The sequence below is a fragment of the Hippoglossus hippoglossus genome, chromosome 8 (genome assembly GCF_009819705.1).
Source record: "Hippoglossus hippoglossus isolate fHipHip1 chromosome 8, fHipHip1.pri, whole genome shotgun sequence".
NCBI lineage: Eukaryota > Metazoa > Chordata > Actinopteri > Pleuronectiformes > Pleuronectidae > Hippoglossus > Hippoglossus hippoglossus.
In genome coordinates, this window is record NC_047158.1 from 5,275,659 (window position 1) to 5,296,867 (window position 21,209).

A 21,209-nucleotide genomic window follows, 5' to 3' on the forward strand; every position below is an offset into this window, starting at 1 on the left:
CTTGGGACAGAATCGTCTCACCTTGGGACTGCTCAGTTCTGAATTATCTTGAGTTTGGACTGAATTGTCTCGATAGGGTATCTGACCAAATCTTGAGTATGGACTTTATGAGACTTGCTTCAGATCTTCAAATAATGTGGTGCCTCCAGCACCATGATGATCCATCTATAAAGTTGAAGGAACTTTGATAATGAAATATTGTGACCGTGTAGCTGATAGGGAGTCCAAAGGGACCCTCTGAGGTACTCGAGATAATGACGCACACTCAACGTGTGGCAATACAATGACATTCTACCCAACCTGAAAACACTGACTAATATTCAGACCCTGTCCAACCTTGATTACAAGGAAGCAAGCGAAACCATGAAGACTTCTACTTTCCATGTCATCTGACTGATAAAATGAAAACAAAAGCACTGTATACAAGCCTGTAAATCTTAAACAAAACTAATTCATGTAATGACAGTAGTTGAGCAAATTTCCAATAAGAATATGATGTACCTATTTGTACCGATTGTTTTAGTTTGAAAAGTTTTAGACTTCTGCAATTGAATTGAGTCTTTTTGAGGTATACTGTATGTACCGTATCATCTATCGCTGAACAGGCTTTTACTGCTGGTTCTGCTGGTAAATTACAATCAGGAATATTGCACAATAAGCTAAGACAAGGAGACGAGACAAAAGCATGATTGATGCAATTAAGAGCATATGGGATTCAATAAAATAAGGCATTGCTTTAATGAAAACATTTGGACAAACAGTTCACAGTTTTAAATAATGCTTGATTGACGAGCAGCTATGACGTTCTCTTCAGTATTGATTGTTTCAGTCATCACATCGACACAAAACTACAACTGGACCTATACGCCCCTTAGTTCCGACACAGATTACCTGATATGTAGAGATGAAGGCAGCTGGCCAATCACAAAAAAAGCAGGGTGGGCAGGCGAGAGTCATCACATGGATGAAAAAGTAATGAAGTAATAAGTAAGAAATTAGGTAAATTCAACAAATCCAACCATCAGGCTCCATTTTAGTCTGTGGATCAACATCTGCAGACTGAAAGTGCCAAGCGACAGGAGTGAGAGGTTACTTCATACACAACCGTTCTATGCTACAAGCACAGTTAGGAAAGAAAACAAAAGTTCCCCTTATACATATTAGAGCCACATATTTCTTTGATATTCGTGGAAATAATATTTATTTGGGATCTTTGACTTATCTAGAATAAAAATAATTAATTGTGAATCCATTATAGATTCCAGGTGGGAGAAGAAAAAATTAAATAATAACGCCAAAGGACCAGCTTTTTTCTTTTAATGCTGCTAATATAGCCTATTTACATCATCTATTGTATGCAACAGAAATAACCTCTGTTTTCACTAATGAGCTGATATGTTCTGGCCATTTTTAAATCAAAGAAGAGAGTAAAACTAAACGAACAAAAGTGAATTCATTAATTGTGCTTTTTAACCCACAAATCCACTTCATCACTGAAATGGGACGATTTTTAGAGGCACCATTTGAAGTGCTTACATGAGTCAATAAGAATCTCTAAAGCTATAACAAGGACTGAAAATACAAATAGTAAATATATTTATATATTTATAAAGTTGATACAATTCCCTTCCAGTCCGACGTCCAGTTTAAAAAATATTTTCTTCACACTGTCACTTGATTGACATGAAGGATCCCTCTGTGTCAACACTCAAAGCCCTTATGATGCTCTAAGAGAGAAAAGTCTTTGCTAAGGTTGATTCTAGTTACCCAAAAATATGGATGACACAGGAAGCTTGTGCTAAAAAGCAGGAAGTGTTTAATGCAGGAGGTTGTTCTAACAAGATAATTGTCCGTGGTGTGTCACAGGATTCCTTCTACTCAGTGGTTAAACAGTTACCTCGTTCTTACTGGCAGTGCGGTATGTGTGTTGGTGGCCGGGAATGTACTGTAGGTGGTCCACTGTGTGTGTTCGTCGGGAGGCAAACGCCTGCCTCTTAGACGTGGGCGCTTGGTGGTTGACCGTCAGTGTGTTGTAGGAATCATTAGAGGCACTGGGTTGAGAGTGCATCTTCGCCATCTTATGGCGGTCCATGACAGGCGTGGTTGGCAGCAGCATGTCGGCGTGAGACATGGCACGCGCCATTGCCTTCTCCCGGAACTTGTCACGCCTCATTGCCGGGGACAGCAAGGGATCCTGGGAAAGGAGGCGGTCCGCTGACAGTAGCTGCTCCTCTGAGAGGTGTCGGCTGCTTCCATACGCAGCTGCTGCCATGACGCCATATGAAGATAAGCCATAGTCTCCGCGTCGCGGTGTCCTGGGAGGAGACAGGACGTGGTCCTGGGACATAGCCCTCTGGACTCTGCGGGGCCGCTGCCGCTGCTGCTGGTGCTGCTGGTGCTGCTGATGCTGCTGGTGCTGCTGATGCTGCACAGGATCAGCATTCAGCTTCACCATGTGGGTCGGTCCCCGGCCACCGAAGTCAGGATGATGATGTTTCCTTGTGTAGTACTCCTCGACATCCTTATCAGCTAAGGAGTAAGGAAACGGATGGGATGAGAGGTGATATCAAGATAACTGGTTTTGCTTTAAACAAATAAATACATCCTTGGATTCTTTTAGAATATGGTTTACAATTTGCATAAAATTAGGTGTTTTGTATTCAAGCAATACAATTATGAATTTTAAAATCTCTATCTGAAAGTGCATTCTCGGCTCATTAATGATTCCTATGTTTCCTAGAATAACATTCTATACCGCTCGATAACGATCAACAAAACTGATGTTTTGTCGGGCTCCTTGGGCCCATTTCAACAAATTTGCTCCATACAAGTAGCAATTTGCAGCATTACATCATTTGTTTTCTCATTCATTTTGCCACGTTTAACTCAACATAACATGTAAGAGCCCTGCAGGACCTCAATATTGCAAATGCATCGGCAGTATTCAAGCACCAATCCTTTGTGAAACTTGATGCTGCCAAGAAACTCAAAATCACTTTTGTGCCCTTGGACTACAAGAGTTGGAAATATAATTTTTTTATGTTTTGTGCCATTTCTTCCACCATAGAGGACATTAAAGACCCAGAAATATTCCCTCATGTCCACTGGTAGTCATTTCCCTAAAGGTGAGAGAGAGGCCATTGGCCAATCTCAGGATTGAAGCCCACCAAAGCCCTTCATTGAACACAACTAATGGTTTCTCCTGAGGCTTTGTGGATTCCCTCAGTGGAAACTGTCATTATATAAATTGATTCACTACCTGATCAATTGGTGACACCGTCGCATCACACGGATGGTCCCCGTGGACAGAGCACCAGTGTTTGGGTGGATGTTTTCTCTGGCCTGAAGGGTTGCCTTCAGGGTTCTGTTCAAATGAGCTTCAGAGAACCTCTACCTCTGCTGTGTATTCTCTTGTGACATAAACCAACTGCCAAAATACTCTTTTTAGTTCTTAAATAGGTTGAACACAACACCGGGTGAATTCTGTTAAAACAGGTTTAAATCCTTTTTGCTCATGAAAAACAGGACAAGGCCTCATTATGGTGCCACAGTCCTCAACAGTTCATGTGTTGTTTAATTCCTCTGCCAGAAAGCAGGTCTTCCTCTGGGTTGTGTGTGTGTGTCGTAATGGTGAAGTCATTACAGCTGTACTTACCACAGGCAGGAATCACTTCTCTGCAGAGTTCTGTCAACCATTTTTTGTTTTTTGGGAAACTCTGATACTCAAGAGGACGCAACCACTGAGACTCTGTGATTGGCTGCTTCAGCTGAAGGGTTGCTACCTCTGCAGTCGTTAATTATTAAGGAACACAGAGGTCGGATAACTATTTTAGTCCCATACTTCATCAAATGGGAATTGTTTGTCTGTATGCTCAGGGAGAGATGTCACGCCTGGAAAGAGAATGTCACCTTATTGTCCCTCCATGAGGGGTTTCACGTCCACTGCTCTGTGCATTCCTAATGACAGTGGTCCGACTTTCGCCTGGGGCTGTGTGCTCTGGTGTTTTCCCCCATAGAATTGGTTTAGATGTGACATTATGGCAGGAAATGTCAACCAAACGCAACCAGAGGCTACAAATATGCAGACAATTGACAAGCCATGGCCCATAGCTCCATTAATAGGTCAAAATCAAGGATCCAGTCACTGTGAGAGATCTGCAGTGATTATACACTCAAATGTTTCTCAAGTCCTTTTTGAAAAGAAAAAAAACACATGGCAGAAAATATTAAAATAAGAGGATCCAAGCCTTAGCCTCAGAAAATAGTCCGGGGTGTAGCTGACATGGACAAATAGAGTGAATAGTGTTCACATTTACCCCAGGTTAGGCGCAGCATTAAAAAAAAGGGGGAGACTGCGTTCTTGTTTGCCTGCTTTTCTTCCTTGTGTCTTTTTTACTTAAAGGGATAGTTCACCCAAAAATGATAATTCAGTCATTATCTACTCACCCCTATGCTGATGGAGGGTGGGTGAAGTGTTTGAGTCCACTAAACACTTCTGGAGTCTCAGGGGTAAACAGTGTAGCAGCCGAATCCAATACAACTGAAGATTTTAGTGAACTATCTTCGACGTGTTATAAAGCCTAAAAGTCTGCTAATGTCTTCCGACGAGGTGCATTAAGCGACCTTCGGAAATGCTAACGTCCGCTAGCTTAGCCACTTCTGTGTTTTATGCTTAAAAATCCACCAGAACTCCAGCAGTGTTTTGTGGACTCAAACACTTCACCCACCCCTTCATCAGCATAGGGGTGAGTAGATAATGAGTGAATTATCATTTTTGGGTGAACTATCCCTTTTAAGTATACATTTTTTGCTGAATTCTTTGTTGCATTTTCTTCAAAATAAATGCTTACAGAGCTGCCAGGAAGGACTTTAACGCAGAACATCGGCTGGCAGTGTCGATAATCATTGATAGCAACTTTACACCAATTGAAAATAAATAAAGAACTGCAACTGGGATTAATAGTTGAATTAAATGTTTGTTGAGAACTGTTCATCTTATTGACTTCACACTTGGCATGTATATTGTTAAGGACTCAAGGAAGTGCATTGTGGAATTTGATGCGATGTGGACATGCAGTATGTTCAATAAATTGGCGACTGCCTGTAGCAGCAACCGCTGTGTAACATCAATGTAGGCTACGTTGTCGATCATGACAACAGCTCGTTCACAACAATGGCAATGACAAAACAATTCTCCAGTGAGTTGGGCATCACCGAACTTTGAATAAACAGATGAACAGCTCTTTATGCAGCAGTTGTGCAGCTTCAGGGTTCTTCAGACTCCCACAGAGTCCCGCAGCTGGTCTTTACTTGTCGCAATTCAATTACTGCCAGTCACTTTTACAATTTCCGGAAGAATACAGCATCCCCACAGGCCAAACAAACAGCCCATTCCAAACACACAGAAATGACTGCAGGGCCCACTCCAAATCTATTAAAAAGAGACCCTTGCCAGATTGGTAAGAGTCAGTGCTTTAAAAATACAATATCTTGAAGTTATCATGACAGTGTGCAAACATGGAGAGAGTATTGAGGTCACATTAGCAGCAATCAGTATGAACAGCAAATTAAAAAGAAGGTTTCAGTTTAGCAAACGATGAAAGCTTATTATCATTATCTTAAATAATACACATTTTAAAGAGGAAATTGGCTCAAAATGTGTCAGCTACAAATAGACAGTGTGTTTTTCTAGAAGTGCCTCTTGATTTATGCTTTTTATTTACACACACGTTACGCTGTATACGCTGAAATGACGGATGCATATTGCTTGATCTCATCTCTGCGGCGCTGATAAAACGCAGCACTTTACAATTAACATGATTGTGAGGGGCGAAAGGGTCCCGAGCGAGGATCGGAGCTGCATACGTAGGAAATTGCTAACAGCGACTAATTAAGCCCCAGCTCCCACTCTGCAAGATTAGATTCAATATAGCCAGTATATTTATGTGTCAGCCATTGATCGCGGAGGACTGTAATCGTATAATGCACTTTCACTCGTGGAACTGGTGGAACATCAATTATAAAGTGATCTTTCGAGATGTTTGGAGCATGAATGGAGGAAAGCAGCAGTATCATTATGTATTCTATTTTCTTTTTTTTTGTTGTTGTGAGGACGTGGCTGGTGTTCTGAAAGGTGAGGGAACGGGATATTTTAGAGCAGTGTCCCTCGATATTTGCCTTTTCCGTCATCACAGAAGGATGGGTAGAATGGAAGAGGAGTCACACAGACACACACACACACACACAATCCTTTAGCATTTAAAATGTGCAAATAAACTCTACTGATTTATTGAAGTCACCATCTTCTCTCCAGATGGTTTAATTAAAACAGCAATCTATTAAATTACTTTTAGGCTCATTTCCAAAGACCTCACTCGTGCTCAAACCTTAGCCTTTCTTTTTCAAGGGACAACTTTTGCCTGCTCATTTGACAAATTCTACTGGTCCTCTGTCTCTAGTGTGAAAAGACTCTTTGTAGTTCAACGTGATTAATCTTTGAGATATTCAATGTGTGTCCAAGGCTCCAGCAAGATAACCTCGAGTTGATCAGAGGGAGAAAAGGGAAATGTATAAAGGAGGAGTGCTGAATGCACTGAGAGGAGATTGCCCCGATCGCACAACTGGGCCACTAGAAAGGGGCTGAAGCCACATTTAAATAGCTTCCTCCCATGTGCAGCTCCTGTTAAGATTCAAGGACAGTGAACGGTGCATTCACATGTGCTCAGCACAACTGCATCACGCTTTGACAAATCTGTCACACATTGAATTTCTTGAAATTTCTTGAATTTCATCAAATGCTACGTTGTGCTTTGTAGAAATAAAAAAACACGACACAAAAGACCTGGATCAAGGCCTCTGTAATGTTTCTACTGACATTTTAAACCCAGAAACACTTCTGGAGGCTAAAGGAAACAGTTTCTGAAAGAAATGTTTTACTGTAAACAAATCTGTTAAATGTTGTCACAACATAATACACAGGCAAACATACAGCATGTTCACACTGTAGTGCTTGATTCAGTCGACACAACTTGAAGGGACACGTAGCAGCACCTATTCAGTGTCTGTTTACGTGAGCGTATGAAAAGAAATATAAGGATTAAAAGTCGTGAGGACAGAATGCACCATTTGATTGGTTCAGTGACTGAAAGGAACTTTACGTGCACAGTTGAGAGGTGACCATCTGCAACTAAAAAATTCTTCATTGCTTGACAATACAAAAAATGGTCATCAACTATAAATGTTGGATCTGAATCTGAAAAGAACATTTACCTGATTTTACACGAATTTTCTTACAGTCCTTACTTTGGTATAGACAAGCGATGCTCATGAGCTGTGGCTAACTATAGCAGCATCCACTGTGTTGACGTAAAAATAAATACTGTTGTTTGCTATTTACTCATCTTTTTCTTTTTCCATGAGTTTCTTTACATTTCTAAATCAGCTAATATGTCCATTAATCTATCCTTAGAATGGTTAAATGCTAAAATCGCACAGTACCACTAAAATCGTCTGTTCCAAAGAGTCTGTTCCAAGCTGCGTCAGGAATAAGTTCCAAGATAAACCTTGTTTTCATCCCTCCCTGCTCTACCCTGGCGTCTTGAGGCCTCACGCTTACATAAATAAAAACTTGAATGAAAAAAGAAGAAGAAGAATATTAGGCAGGCATGCGCTCGTCATGAGGTGGAAATGGCAGCATCAACTCCATCATCGAGCTGAAAATGTCACAGCAAAGATAATGAACTGTAGCATCACTGAGACATGAAAGCACCATCCTGTCGGCGTAAAGGAGCCATTCAGCTGAGAAAAAAAAAATGTCTCTTAATATGTCATTAAGAGACATTAGCAACATGACATGGGCCGCAGATGGAGCCAAATTACATGCCAATTAGTTTTCAGTCGATGGGCCAATAAGTGAGTTTATGGGAATGAGTATGGAGGCTCCAGCAAGTTGTCGGGCACTTTAAAAAGCCCTTAAAAGGGTGAAAAGATCAGGTGCCAAACATCTGGAGATACTTATCATGTTGCATGTGTCTGTAATGGACATTCAGACATTTCATCAGACCAGACCCGGTGAATGCGACGACCCCTTGAATGCGCAGGGCATGAGGGTGACGTCATTCCCTGTCTTTTTTTTGCATCGGGCAAAACACGGCGATGGAGGATGAACTGGCGGACCACCTACTTAATCTGTGCAGAGAGGAGGAGTATTTACTTAAGTCAGGCTTGAGGGCTAGCTCGTAGGAGGGCGGCAGATGGCTGAGGTTCTGGAAGGATCTGGAGAGGGACACGTCGTAGGGCTCTGTGGCTGAGGTCAGGATGTTGTTCATCCGCTGGGGTCTTTCTACAGGCGACAGAGGAGGAAGCGGTGCAGTGCAGTCAGTAGACAGTCAGGCAGAAAGGCGGGGGGGGGGGGGGCGGAGCGGCAGCTTGAAGGTGACCTGAACTTACACACCAGCTGATGGATGAACTGGAGGTCAGTTTTTAGAGAAGGCCTGGCTGCGTTTTCTGGACGTGCAGCACAATGTTGCAGTGGTTTTGTTTGGACCAAAATAAATTGGATTGGATATAAAAACTATGACTAGATGTAGGGAGTTACTTTGTGTTTACTCCTAGAGGCATGTTTAGAACAAATATGAAAAAGAACCACCCAATGCACAGGTTGTTAGTAGTTTGTATCCAATAATATGGGCTTGTTTTTTCATACGTTGGTTTTTATGATCATTAATTCTTCCAGATAAGCAAAGTTAAGAAAAAGAAACTTTCACATTCACTTTGCATAAATTTGCACCAACTTTCATCGTTTGTCTTTATTTGAAACTGTATTGCCTCTTGAACACCAATTCATATTTTTAAAAATATTGTCCAGATGACTTCAAACATCCCATCAGGAAGTTGGAACAACCACTATCTTGTTTGATCCCAACAGTTGTTGGGATTTGGAATGTATACAAGCTGGCCTCTCTACGACCTGTCGCTAAACTCAGGTCATTTCTTTGTGCACAGCCATATGTGTGTGTTGACAAAGGTTAAGCGTAGACTAAAGTGACGACGTGCTGTATTTGGCTGAACTGATGAATTCCAGCAAATTATTTTGTCTGATTCAAACTGTTGCTTCACTGCAGCAAAAGGTCTTCATCGGTTCACTTTGAGATGTCGCTGATATGGCACCATTAAGGCTGCCTGCACTGCGCGGTGCTCCTGTGGCTTCAGTATTTGGGACGCCCCGTCATGGGTCATGAGGCACAGTGGGTGGGGAGGGGTGGGATACGGGCAGGGATTTAAAAATAGGTCTGAGCGACTATACTGCAGCAAGGAGGACAGGGACACACAACACCAAGGAACATATGGTGTAGAGGGGAAACTTTCGGTGTCTGAAGAAGTGTGGGTGTGGGGAGGAGGGGGTGGGGGGGGGGGGGGGGGGGGGGGGGGGTGGGGAGGATAAAGCCGGTTAGAGGAGTGAAGGGGGGGGGGAAAACGTCATGTGCAAAGAAAAGATTTTGAGATCGGAGTAAAGGTCATGGATTATAATGCAGAGGCGTGAAGTTTTGAGACTGCAAAAAATACACAAGCGCTTATAAAAAAAAAAAGAGGAGAGAGGAGAATAAAAAATGACCTCCAGTGTGCGGGTAAAGAATCTCTACATGATATGTGTGGTAAGAAAAGATGAGGAAACAAATACACATAAACACCATGTGCATGTGTATCACTTACCGTATCTCATTTGTCTGTGGGCTAACAAATCCAAGGGAGAAAAAAAGGATCAATCACAATCAACGTGCACAGTTTTTAACCAAGCCTCCCGTAGCAGAGGTGGGCCTTACTCAAAGCCAATATTGCAAAAATAATGCTGCCAGGGTTTGATGCAAAGTCCAAACCAGCAACTCTTGAATTATACAGCTACGATCCTCGTCAGAAGCTAAATACACTTCAAAAGCTGAAGCCTGAAGAGTTTTATTTGGCGCTGAAAGCACTTTTGAAACCCATTTTCGCAGTAAAGACCGCCCTGCTTAAGAGACAGCGTTCCATTAATGGTGGAAAACTATGTACTGTGACTCAGTGAGTGTCTCTCATCTTTAACTTGTGAGACACTGACACCAAACATCTGCCGCTGCAGTTTTTAGAAGAGCACAGAGGGGATTTTTGGAACAAATAATGCCTGATTCCCTCTTTAATTACACTGTGTTTCATTTCATTGCCATTTAGTGGCAGGACCATTCAGTAATTCCACAGTGAACGCTGCTCCCCTTTCACTGGAAATCACATTCAGAGAAATACATAGGACGCCGTAGCAGTAATTTGGTTTTCAATAACTTCAGCAAACTGCTCAGATGATCCTTTGATTATCCTGCACTTTTGGCTTTTCATTTTCTCTCCAGACTCCTTTATCGTTCTCTCAGATTTTAATTTCCCCGTGAGAGATATACTTTTGTCCTTGAAAATGGAAATAGTCTGCCGCAAGATCTGTTTGGCTTTCTTTCATTTACAGACAGATAACAATGCATATCATTTTAACAAGTCAAGTCAGGTCGATGGCAACCATCAGCTCTTTCCTAAACGTTCACAGAACTTAAAAGTACGGAAAGATTTGGCTGGATACTTTGCTGGCAAGCGTTACAAATGTGTATCCTCATGTTCAAGCATGGTGGATTGTTGAGGCACATGTAATGTCACATCCCATGTTAAGGACAATACACCATGACAGTTCTTCTTACCTAGTTTAGGTGTGAGCGCTGTCAGGTCCAGGTGGCTGTGCTGATAGTCGTGGTGGTGGTTTCCTATTGTGAGAAGAACACAGAGAGTTACCACTGGATTTCAACATAGTGTGTTCAACTCACAGGAATGTGTTAGGTTCCTGTTCTTAAAGGGTCACGTTAAAGGGTCACTTCAATCAAACCTTTTTTTAAAAAGATAGATTTTCCCTTTTGACGTTTTTGTTGTCAAGTGGTCAGTTTAAATTGTATATGCACAGTATTTGAGATATTTCTCCACAAACCCCAAAACGATGTGGGTGACATTTGAATGTAAAACAGCACAGCATAAAGCAATCTATGGTGTAATCCAGTTACTTTTCCTGCAAAAAATTGGAAGCTCACAGTCAAGCAACAATTAACAGATTAAGAATCAAGTGCAGGACCTCGCGTGAAAGTTACAACTTAATACCCAACAAAAATTCCTCAGACCATGCCTGCAGAAATGGCTGCTTGTGAGTGATTTCCCTTGCTTCCTCAATGACCTCAGATCAGCTCTATAAAAAAATTCAGACTTTAAAGAAGACATATTCTGTTCATATCCAGGTTGATAATTTTAAGTTGGGTTATTACCTGAAAAGGTTTACACGCTCTAATGAAAACACATCACTTTCCTTATATTGTCCATTGCTGCAGCTCCTCCATTCAGCCTATGTCTGAAACTCCTGTCTCTTTTGTAGCTCCTGTCTCTTTAAGCCCCCTTCCAGATAAGTTTGCTCTGATTGGTCAGCTCACTGTGTTATGAGTGGTCAAGTGCTTCTAGCACATGTAGGAAACCTTCTGATCTCACTTAACCTTGGTTTTCTAGGGGGCGTGTCAGACTAGCCGCTGGGCGTGCCTTATGTAAATGTGTCAGGTGACGTCCTGATTCCATGGAAGTTCAGTGTTTTATTGTGGGTTGGACTTTCTGCTTCTTAACTTTGCAGACCTTTTACATACATAAAAACCTATACAACACACTAGAGGAAAGACACACTGAAAATAAATAAAAATAAATACATATTTCTCCCTTAGTACATATAGTATAAATACTCTTTGCCTTGCCTTAATAATAGTAAAAAAAACCTCACTCTCTTTTTGAGGTCAGCACAATAAGCTATGCAGCAAATGTCTCCATCATTGATCAGGTGGCGTTTCCATCAGCATCATTCAGTGTTCGCTGCATCACCAGATATGAAGCTTTGATTTGTTCTGTGCGTCTCCAGTAAACATTAAACTGTCACTGCTCAGTTGTGGCTCCGTGAGTGCTTCTTCAATCTGACGGAATCCACAGTGAAGCTCTGCTTTGCCAAGATGATTGATTACAGCCTCTTTATGAAAAAAGGAACACGGAACATGGCTCCACCTCATGGTGATCCATCTTCCCTGTAAGTGACTCATTTGATGTTGCGCTAACATCGTTACGTGTTGTTTGAGCGGTCAGAGAACAAAACCAGATTCCATCGCTGAGCAGCAACGGGAGTTCAAATAATTTCAGAGAGGAAAATATTGCCTTTATTCAATTAGATCAGCTTCTTCTGAAAGCAGAGCACACAACGCGTGGATATATGACGGTTGCACCTTATTTGCATTTTAATATGTTCATCTATCTTCCTGTAAGAGAGCTAATGACAATAAAAACCAAGCTCTCATAGCTTCAAACAACGTGTATGAGCTATTCAAGTTTGGACTGACAACGGGGGGGGGGGGTTCTGCTTTTGATAAAGATCAGTCATTGTATTTCAATGATGTTGCTTCCTCAGTGGATGGATCTGACATTTCTGCCTTTTGCTAAATTCCTCTGCTATGAAGTCAAAATAAAAGCGGTTTGTCAACAAATAAATAACCTTTGCTATCAGTGAATTTGAATGCATTTCATACATTAAAATGTAGCAGATGGTTCAAAAGTTTATCACCAAGCAAGGACAGCTTTTCTTTGCTGTAATCACCCATTCTGGCCTTACATGTGTACGATCCAATTTTATCATATATTTCAATGTTATTGCTCTTGTGCAGCATCCCAGGCAGTAAATTCAGCAAACATTGTAAAAAAATAAATAAAAAAGTAATAATATGTAATTTGTTTACGAGGAGTGTGCATTTCAAAGCAAAGTCTGGTCCAGGCACACGATGATGCAGCCAGGCACGATTCAGCCCCGGGACAGTGAGCAATCACACAGCACAAAACCGTCAGAGGAAAAACATTCAGGACACAAATACACTTATTTCTGAGGCCGGAGTGTTTACTCAAGTGGAACCCGAGCGAGAAGCCGGAAAATTTGACGTTCCCTCCTCGAGCGAACTGCAGCAATCTGACATCAACTTAAGGACCCGCACAACACGGTCTCGAGGAGTGTTTAGTCAGACGGACGCACATCCACTGCTCTGTCTTCTCACACACGCCAAGGAGGGAGAACCACACCAATGAACAGAGACGGGATCAACGTGCATAATCCAAAATCACTTTCAGTACCAACGAACCCACAAGAGCAGGAAGATAAGTGATGATGCAATATAACGCCATCTTTGCAACAACCATGGATAGATGGTGTTTTATGAATTTTTGTCACTCCTCTTTTGTTTTTGCTATTTCACCTGATCAAAAACCCATTATATGCCGAGCATGTAACATTATATATATACAAAATACATAAATGTATGAGGACACCTGAACATGTAATATTTCATTATGACGTTCACTGTGATTATTCTGCTGCCGTAACAGCCTCCATTCCTCTGGTCTTAGTATTTCCAGATGATGGAAACTGGTTGCAAGGATTTTTCCCATTCAGCTACAAGAGCTTTGATGATGTCCAACCAATGACTGAAAATAAAGATGGACGACACGTCTCCACCTCCCCCCACCGCACCAAAATGACATATCACTGGCGCTGCCATCTTGTGCTGTTTACGTCATTTGGAGCCAGAGTCTGTGCAGTTGTGATTGTGAGGAGGAGCTGTAGGATTGAGCTCCTGCCAATACACACACATCTGACCAATCACGAGACAGGCTCAGCTGTTGATCATGACACCTCCCCTTGTTTTTATATCATCAAATAACGAATTATTACCCCCAAAAAAATCAACACTTCAACATACATCAGTGTGATAAGAACTACTACTACTACTTTGATGTTTTAGTTTGCGCCGTGTCCCATCCGCTAACATGAAGGAGGCAATGTTTACACCACCAGATGTCGTCCATCTTTATAAACAGTCCTTGAGTCCTTTGCAGTATATTTTTAATCTGACATTTTACTTGTACAGTGTCTGTTTCTCGCAGATCTGACGAACTGTGCAAGTAAATTACGAAACCATTGACCAAAGCATCATGATCAATCCATCACTAACCAAGTTTTATATCTATATATCTTATTCTGTATAAACCATTGAATGTAAATAAACATGGATGATGCATCTCCACTTCCTTCCACTGTTGTGAAATGAAGCCAAAATATTGTGGATATGAAAACTGCCATCTTGCACCGATTACGTCATTTAGAGTCTGAGTGACAGTGATGAGCAATGGAACCGTGGCAACTTGTCAGAAACATGAAAACTGTGTGATAAAACTACTTAAATGACAAAAAACATCTTTGAGAAAAAAATATTGAATGTGCACTTTTTTACATTTTAGTTTGGTCCATGTCCCATCTGCTAACATGGATGAGGTGGAGTTTATGACTTGATGATTTGGCTTCACTGATTTGGTCAATTTTATATCAAGTGCAAAAAACTGTTTTCATTTCAACAATAATTTAATACAGATTAATAAAATGTAACAAAAAATCTTAAATCATTGTGCTGCGCTACATCCCCTGTACATCATTGTTTAACAGTGGCTGATATTAAATGACATTAGGGGATTTCCTCCTCTTCTCCTATATATCAGTTTAATCTTTCACACACTGAGGCGCTGACATCCTGAATCCCTCTGACACGGAGTTCGCACCATGTGAAGTATCTGGAGGAGAACATACCTGCTAAGTGTTAATACATAATGCAGCAGCTCTCGCTGACAGCAAGGCATGTCTCGTCGATTGGTGACTCTGTCACAAATGAATCAAATGCTTCCAGGTTCCAGTGGGTGGACAGAGGGGATCCCACTGTGACCCAGTTCCATTTTAAATGCCTCGCTCCAGGGAAGCTGACGGACAGACGCCGGCCACGGAGAGAGCCCGTGCTATGTCATTAGCCTGGCAGAGTGTGAAGTACCCGGTGGGAGAGATCACCCTGTTTTGTCCTTGTGCAAATGAAAGTGTGATGGAGAGTGACACAGAAAGAGGGAGCATGCAGCCATTTTGTGTCTTCACCTTCGAAACACTCCGGACTTTAATCTCTAATGGATCTGTAACAAGCATGCAACCTCAGCGGAGAAATTTGCAACTGGAAAGAATAAGAGACATTTCCAAACTGATCATCAGAGCAAATCACATTGTTATCTCTCCGAATATCCAGAGCAGCTGGCAACAGTTGCAATTCATCGTCATTACTTAGAAGTGACGCTTCACCCAAATCCTTTTTCTTTCAGTATCAAATAGGCCTATTTGAACAAATAGTCTCTAAAATGGTTTGAGCTCCAGGGACAAAAAATCATTATGTTCTCAGGGAATCAAAGTTGCTTTGAAGCATTTATTTTTGAACTCCCACTGGTTCTCCAGTACAGTGGGGATAACACACATAAGACCAACGTGAACAGGTTAAAATGTAAATCTGAAGATGTATGTCTACAGTAAAATAGTCCCATATTTTTCAATTGCAGCAGTTATAATATGTCTGTATAAAGAAATCCATGATGAGCTGGTGTCACATTAAACTTCACGTTCTGACGCCTGAACTTTGGTATCACAGTCGTTACTTTTTCATATGTTCACTTTGGCCAAGTTCAACACAACAATATAATGTTCGATAACAATATGTCTATATGACACAAAATACAAGATATATTCTGCTCATATTCAGGTTGATCATTTTAATTTGGCCTAATGTTCAGAAAACACATCACCTTCCTCAAACTGTCCATTAGTGCAGCTCCTCTTTTCAACCTCTGTCTGAAACACTTGGTTTTAGCTCCTGTCTCTTTAAGCCCCCGCCTCTGATAAAGCTCGTACTGCTCTGATTGGCCAACTGGCCCACTCTTTTGTGATTGGTCAACTGCTTCCAGCGCATGTAGTAAATGTTGGTCTTTTTCGCAGACTTTAGCTTTGTCTCAATTCAGTGGCCGAATCCTTCGGAGGCTGCATTTGAAGACCGATTGCGTCACAACAGCACAACTAGGTGCTGTCGAAGGCGCCGACAAATGCGTCATCCCAGAGAAACAAAGGCTCCATTAGGTGGATCCCACTTGGCCCAGCATATCCCAGGATTCATTGCGCCTTTGTGACAAACGCAGGCAAGTGATGAGAACATCCAACCAAACAGCTAATGGTACACATGTCAAAAAACCAAGGGGCATGAGAGCTTTCTAACTTCAACTCTCGCTCAGCAACAAGCAAGGGGCGTAATGAGCTGGTCATGCCCATCACAGAAAGCATCTGTACCAGACCGCCTCATTTCGGTTTCGGCCTTTGCGGTCTACGCTGCCGACAAGTGAGGCGGTCATCGTTGGCCGCGTAGAATGTTTCCCCCAAAGTATGCAGCTCCTGAATTGAGACACAGCTTCTGGACACATTGTGCAAATATGTGGTGATACAATACAATACAAGTTTATCAATCTCGAAGACAGTTTGATTTAGGGCAAGAAAAACAAGACGATAAAAAGATACAGACACACACATCCACAAAAATGGTAACACAATAAAAGAGCTATTCGGCTTGTTTTGAGCTAAAAGTGGGATTTCTTTAGGGTCAAAATAAATAAATAAATATCAATGAAAGAAATGTATTAATATATATTCTTAAATTGTCACGACAACACATTAATACAGAAGTATCAGTCAGATGTCTGAGGTGTTTCAGGAGCTTCAGTAGTTTATGAAGAGGAGCTCCCTTTACCACAGACTTTGTGCTTTTTAACTTTGCAGAACTTTTACAGTCACAAAAATCCCACAGAAAACACTTGAGGAGAGAAAAACCTGAAAATGCATCATTGGTCTCCTTTATTATCGGCTGGTTTATCTTTGATGACTTGTGTTTTGTCTCAGCATTCTCTCCTGCCCTCTCTTCAATGAAACACACCAGAGCATTTTTAGTCTCCCTACCCTGGAATTAAAAAATTAAATTGCACATCCCCTGTAGCATTTTCCACTTTGTGCACTCAAGGCAATTATAGTATTTGTCTCTGCACATGAATGAATATTAATTCTGTTTACAAGTGAACCACATCCTGTAAATCCCGAGCATTTTTTTATTTTTTTAATAAAAAATGTTTTTACCAGTCTTTTCCTCTGCTGACAACAAATCAGTTAATTTTCCATTTCAAACGCTGCAGCTGTGAAACAAACAAGTCCCTCTATCCTGCTTATTTCATTGCTAGAAAAAAAAAGGTTTCCTCAGCACAGGGTCGGGTGTGTACAGCAGAGAGCACTGATCCACTCTTTCAGCCGTACCCATGCGGTGTCATGAGCTTGACCGACGGTGTCTCGGGGAGCGCAGCTTCCTCGGAGTCTGTGAATTACTAACAAGGATAAGCACAGATTTATCTGATGTCTTCCTCGATATGTCAGAAGTAACATCACACAAAGCTGCCGTTATCCTTGCTGTGGTATAAAGGACTCCGTGAATCAAGAGGTTGAAAAACAGAGGCAGCCGAGTTAACAGCCGGGGCGGGGTCTTCAGAGCAAACCAAACTGCTGCTGCATCATCTCACAGTGTTTTACAACAGCCTTGGATGGATGATACGACTTTTTTTGCTCCTGCTGTGATACTGAATTATCCAAGATGTAGGAACATAAACTCAATGCTGCACATAAATGTATGAGGACACTGCTCCCGTGTGTGATATTTTAACATGTGATTCATGAGGATTAATGGTAAACAGACATGGCATTTATACAGCACTTTTCTAGTTTAATGACCACTCAGAGCAGAGCGTTTACATGAGGGGGCAATTTAGGATTCAGTGTCTTGCCCAAGGACACATTTGGATTGGACGTGACAGGAATCAAACCCTCCGACAAGTAGATAACCCGCTCAACCTCCTGAGCCCGATTATCTCATATTACAGCCTCGGCATTGTTGAGATCCGACACAGATGTTCTGGCACTAAAGAAGGATCCCAGTGAAAAGCTGAGGATGAAATAACGTCCTTAATGTTGGAGAAAAACCTGCACCGTGACAAGAATCTGCTCGATTTAAAAACATAACACAAAAGGGACACAAACAGTTTGGCTCATTAAGAAGAATCATAATGTTACATGTACTGTGCTATTGTGTGTGTCCCTTTATTATTTCGACAATATTCACACTGATAAAACCGATTTGTATGAATAATAGTTTTCTCAGTGAGAACGTGACGGCACAGAGCTCTGACCTCAAACTCAGACAAAAACACATTTTGCCTGAAAATTGCACTTCAAGAAAAAACATCTGCAAGAGACTGCCTTTAATGTGCATGTGGTGAGTAAGGTACCTGTAAAGTGAAACAATAAAATGTTTTATATTCCGGAGGCTGCCGAAACCCATAACGGCGGTTTACAATATTAGGTTGAAGGATAATATTTATCCTTATTTATTATCGTGATGTCAACAGTTTCCTTCTCACTCTCTAAAACTCACAAGTAAACCGCGGAATCAGGCAGCCAGTGATCGTGGGACAGGTTGAATGTGAGCACAGAGCAGCGCAGTTTCTGACCTTGTCACTCCTCATGAGTAAACACCAACCTCATGACAGCTCACCTCCCCAGGGGAAGGTATAGACTCAGAGGTGGAAGCTGGGATGGAGGTGGCATGAAAAACAAAGAGAAGTGACAGTTGATGTTTGCAGAGAGGAGCGGGACGGCCGACTGGCGTTGACTTCCTGAACCCGCAGACTTCACCTCATTAACGCAACAAGAAATGTCTGCACGCACGTATTTCCAAATGCCGTGGCGACAGTTTCAATGTCTTTGCTGGGTGAGCAACTTTTTTGTTTTGACAGAGCTTTGCACTGGTGCATCTGCTTCATCCGTACAACATCGGTCTAACGCCTGGGCAACGCTGGGTGCATTTGCAGCACCGGTGATCGGCTGCGACTCGTGGGAGTGTGCTACGTGAGGTTTCTGGTTTGACTCTTTCCTCAAATTAAAGTAACCTATGTATTCCATTAAATGCCAGGACTGCACCGTTTGAAGCAGTGCATCTTCTGGTCCCTGCAAATACTTCACAATAAAAGCCTTGTTAAAACAAATGAATGGATTCATTTAATAAGAATGCTACAGCGCTTTTTTTTTAGGTAGAGGAAGTGTTGCAAATTGTTATGTTTGTGACTTAAACAGACACATTAAACAGACGAACACTGGAACTGTGGTGAAAGATGATATAATAATATATTTAATAATATAATAATTTAAGGCAGCGTTCATGTTGAGTGAACAAGTCAGAAAAACCGTTGATGTCAGCCTCCAACTCAGAAACTTTCTGACAGTGATATTTATAAAACTACACATGTCAACAAACCGTTTGACAAATGATTGCAAATGCACAACCACTGATACTACTTAAATCAAGATAAAATCCTATATTGACACTATTACAAACACTTCAGCTGACAACGGAGCTGTTTGCCTCATCACTTGGAGATGATGTACAATGAATATGTTTATCTGTGAGTGCAAGCTTAGCACTAGAGACAAATCCTAATCCTAGAGATGAAATATAAGAGTTTCTTATTTAAAAAACAAAATCAAACCAGTAGTCAAAGCAAAAATCAATGCTTTCAATATTTATTTTACTCCCTAAAACAAAGCACGTAGAAAAGTATTAATCATATTTATCCTTCTAAAGAATTAAATGGCTACATTGATGATGTTGACTTTGGGAAAACGATATTGAAACTGCAGAACATATATTTTTCTCAGGAGGATATAAGGCTGCATTCGTTCCAGTAAACGCCTTCGTGTCCAGCTGATTACTTTGTTAATGTGGTCACTCATTTTGTGTATTTTCTACGATAAAAAGATACACTTAAAAAAAGAAAAAAGCATGTATGGGTAGATAAGTTATTGATCCACAGTGCAAGCAGCGCAAGTAAAATAAAACATTCCTGCTTTTTATGAGCTATTACTGCATATTTATTGCTTGTCCATGCAACAATATCTAATAACAAGCGCTTGAAGACTAATCAATGACAACAAATAATGACTACTAAAGTGTAAACACATCAGCCATCGACCTCTCTGACGCTCCCGTGGCTCAGTGGCACCAGGTCCCTGCAGCCAGGCTCCACAGTGTGGTGGAAAGCTAGAGAGCAGCAGCATGAAGGCTGTTACAGCAGCAGCGTCATGCCCCCTGCTTCTGAAATTACACGAGTGTACTTTCTGAGTGCCTACACACTTATAGATATATAGTGAACTCATTAAAGAAAACTTTTCTTTTATTGTTGAACTTTTTTTGGCAACCAGAAGAGCGTTTCTCCCTGTTTGCACTTAGAGAACATTTACAGAGAAGAGCTCTCTACTGGAGGTAGTTTAATGATGAAACTTTGATGGTTCAAAGCTTAAAAAGCAGCGTTTATCGAGGCTCACTGCGCAGAACAAGAAGACAATAAATGGTGAAGGTAACACACAGACTTTAAAGACCATGTTTGGTGTAAAGGGAAGCAGACTATTCCAAAAGTGAATTATCCAGTGAGTTAATTTTCCATAATTATGCTCCATGTTTTCCTATAATTACGTCGGTAGTTTGCTACAAAGCAACTGTTGATAAGCAGGCTGATGAAACGATTAAACGAAGGAGAGGAGGCAGGCTTTGTGGAGATGGCACAAACTGGAAAATTACAACCGAGATCTTTTAATGACTTTGCAATTATGAGCCGAACTTGGCTGCTAGCTGGCATTTAACGACCAGCGCGTGCAGAATGCTAAATCTGAACGTTCACATCCTTTCGCTTCAGTTTTGAGGAAGCGTCTGCCGGTTGAGACTCGGCTAATTTGAGTTCACACTTTGATCAGACACAACTGTGGGCTCATGTAAAATTCATAACGGGCCGGGAACTCAGACGACTGACAAATGCTCGTCGTTAAGCTGCTGTTGTGCAGAGGCACACCTCGGAGATGGAGGAAACAAGTGGCTGCGTACAGTCCAGGTCATCCCTGAATTGTGCATTTGTCACTTTCTCTTCCCCTTATTTTAGTCCCATCTATATTTCTGTGTGGTTGAGACACCGTTCCCTCTCCCCTTTCTCCCGAAAGACAACAGGGACAGGAGCACTGAGGTGACTGGCTCGGCATGACACATGACGACTTCCCATGAGGCCTCCCTTGAAGCCGAGGATCTTTGTTTCTCCCGTATTGATTAGGGATTGTGTGTCACAGCTCCTGGGCGCGTCATGCACTACCGACACGC

General features: G+C 41.6%; 1 protein-coding gene across 3 annotated transcripts in view; it reads right to left on the reverse strand.

The window, feature by feature from the left end:
• Nucleotides 1-291: 291 nt before the first annotated feature.
• LOC117766521 (protein shisa-6) overlaps nucleotides 292-21,209 on the reverse strand; it is a 75,679-nt gene continuing 54,761 nt past the window's right edge. Inside the window, exons 6-9 of one of the 3 annotated variants that reach the window (XM_034593613.1) lie at nucleotides 10,713-10,775; nucleotides 9,712-9,732; nucleotides 8,213-8,341; nucleotides 292-2,529 (exon numbers count right to left, since the gene is read on the reverse strand). In XM_034593613.1, the coding sequence (XP_034449504.1) occupies nucleotides 1,886-2,529; nucleotides 8,213-8,341; nucleotides 9,712-9,732; nucleotides 10,713-10,775 (857 nt within the window). In that variant the 3' untranslated portion in view covers nucleotides 292-1,885. The remainder of the gene's footprint in view (nucleotides 2,530-8,212; nucleotides 8,342-9,711; nucleotides 9,733-10,712; nucleotides 10,776-21,209) is intronic. The other 2 variants (XM_034593615.1, XM_034593614.1) reach the window with 2 other exon arrangements.